At 62.9% G+C, this 620-nt stretch overlaps 1 protein-coding gene across 1 annotated transcript in view; it reads right to left on the bottom strand.

Annotated features, from left to right (window-relative positions):
• The window catches only part of WFIKKN1 (WAP, follistatin/kazal, immunoglobulin, kunitz and netrin domain containing 1), a 1,703-nt gene that overhangs the window by 95 nt on the left and 988 nt on the right, over positions 1-620 (bottom strand). Inside the window, exon 3 of the mRNA XM_008642396.1 lies at positions 5-616. Within this exon, the coding sequence (XP_008640618.1) occupies positions 5-616 (612 nt within the window). The remainder of the gene's footprint in view (positions 1-4; positions 617-620) is intronic.

The raw sequence follows: 620 nt of genomic DNA, 5'->3' as shown, positions 1-620 counted from the left end.
TGGCTCTCCCCGAGTCCTGGAAGCGTTTCAGGAGGTCGCAGGTTTTCTTCTCCATCAGCTCGTAGATCTTCTTCACCCGTTTGTCGTTGGCCGCCCGGACGTAGCTGCTGGGGTCCAGCGTGGCCATTCCGTCGTGCACCTCGCCCATGATGATCAGGGGCCCGTCCTCCGCCGTCATGTTGGGGCAGGGGCAGCTCCAGTCCATGTCGGTCAAGGTCACCTCCAGGTACTTGATGTTGAAGAACTTGAGGCCCATCTTCTCATCCTTGAGGACGTCCTCGAGGGCGAAGCGGGCGATGCCGGAGTCCTGGTCCTCCACGATCTCCATAAGCCGCCCCACGATGGCAAAGTCACTGCGGCAGAGGCTCAGCACCATCTTGCTCTTCAGGCGGCAGGCCTTGCACTGCAGGCTCTTGGGGAAAGGGCACACGTCCTCGCAGGTCTCCTTGCTCTCAAAATTGTTGGTGTTGCCCTCGCAGCCGCCGTAGACGAAGGAGTGGCACTGCTTGAGCAGATGGTTGTACGCCCAGCGCGGCTCCCAGTTCTGGCAGGGCCCCTGCACCATGGGCAGGAGGCAGGTGGGGCGGGCGCTGCCCAGGCAGGCGGCTCGGCACTCCTCG

The sequence above is a fragment of the Corvus brachyrhynchos genome, unplaced genomic scaffold, assembly GCF_000691975.1.
Source record: "Corvus brachyrhynchos isolate BGI_N302 unplaced genomic scaffold, ASM69197v1 scaffold369, whole genome shotgun sequence".
Lineage (NCBI taxonomy): Eukaryota > Metazoa > Chordata > Aves > Passeriformes > Corvidae > Corvus > Corvus brachyrhynchos.
This window is presented reverse-complemented; position numbering and strand designations above follow the sequence as displayed.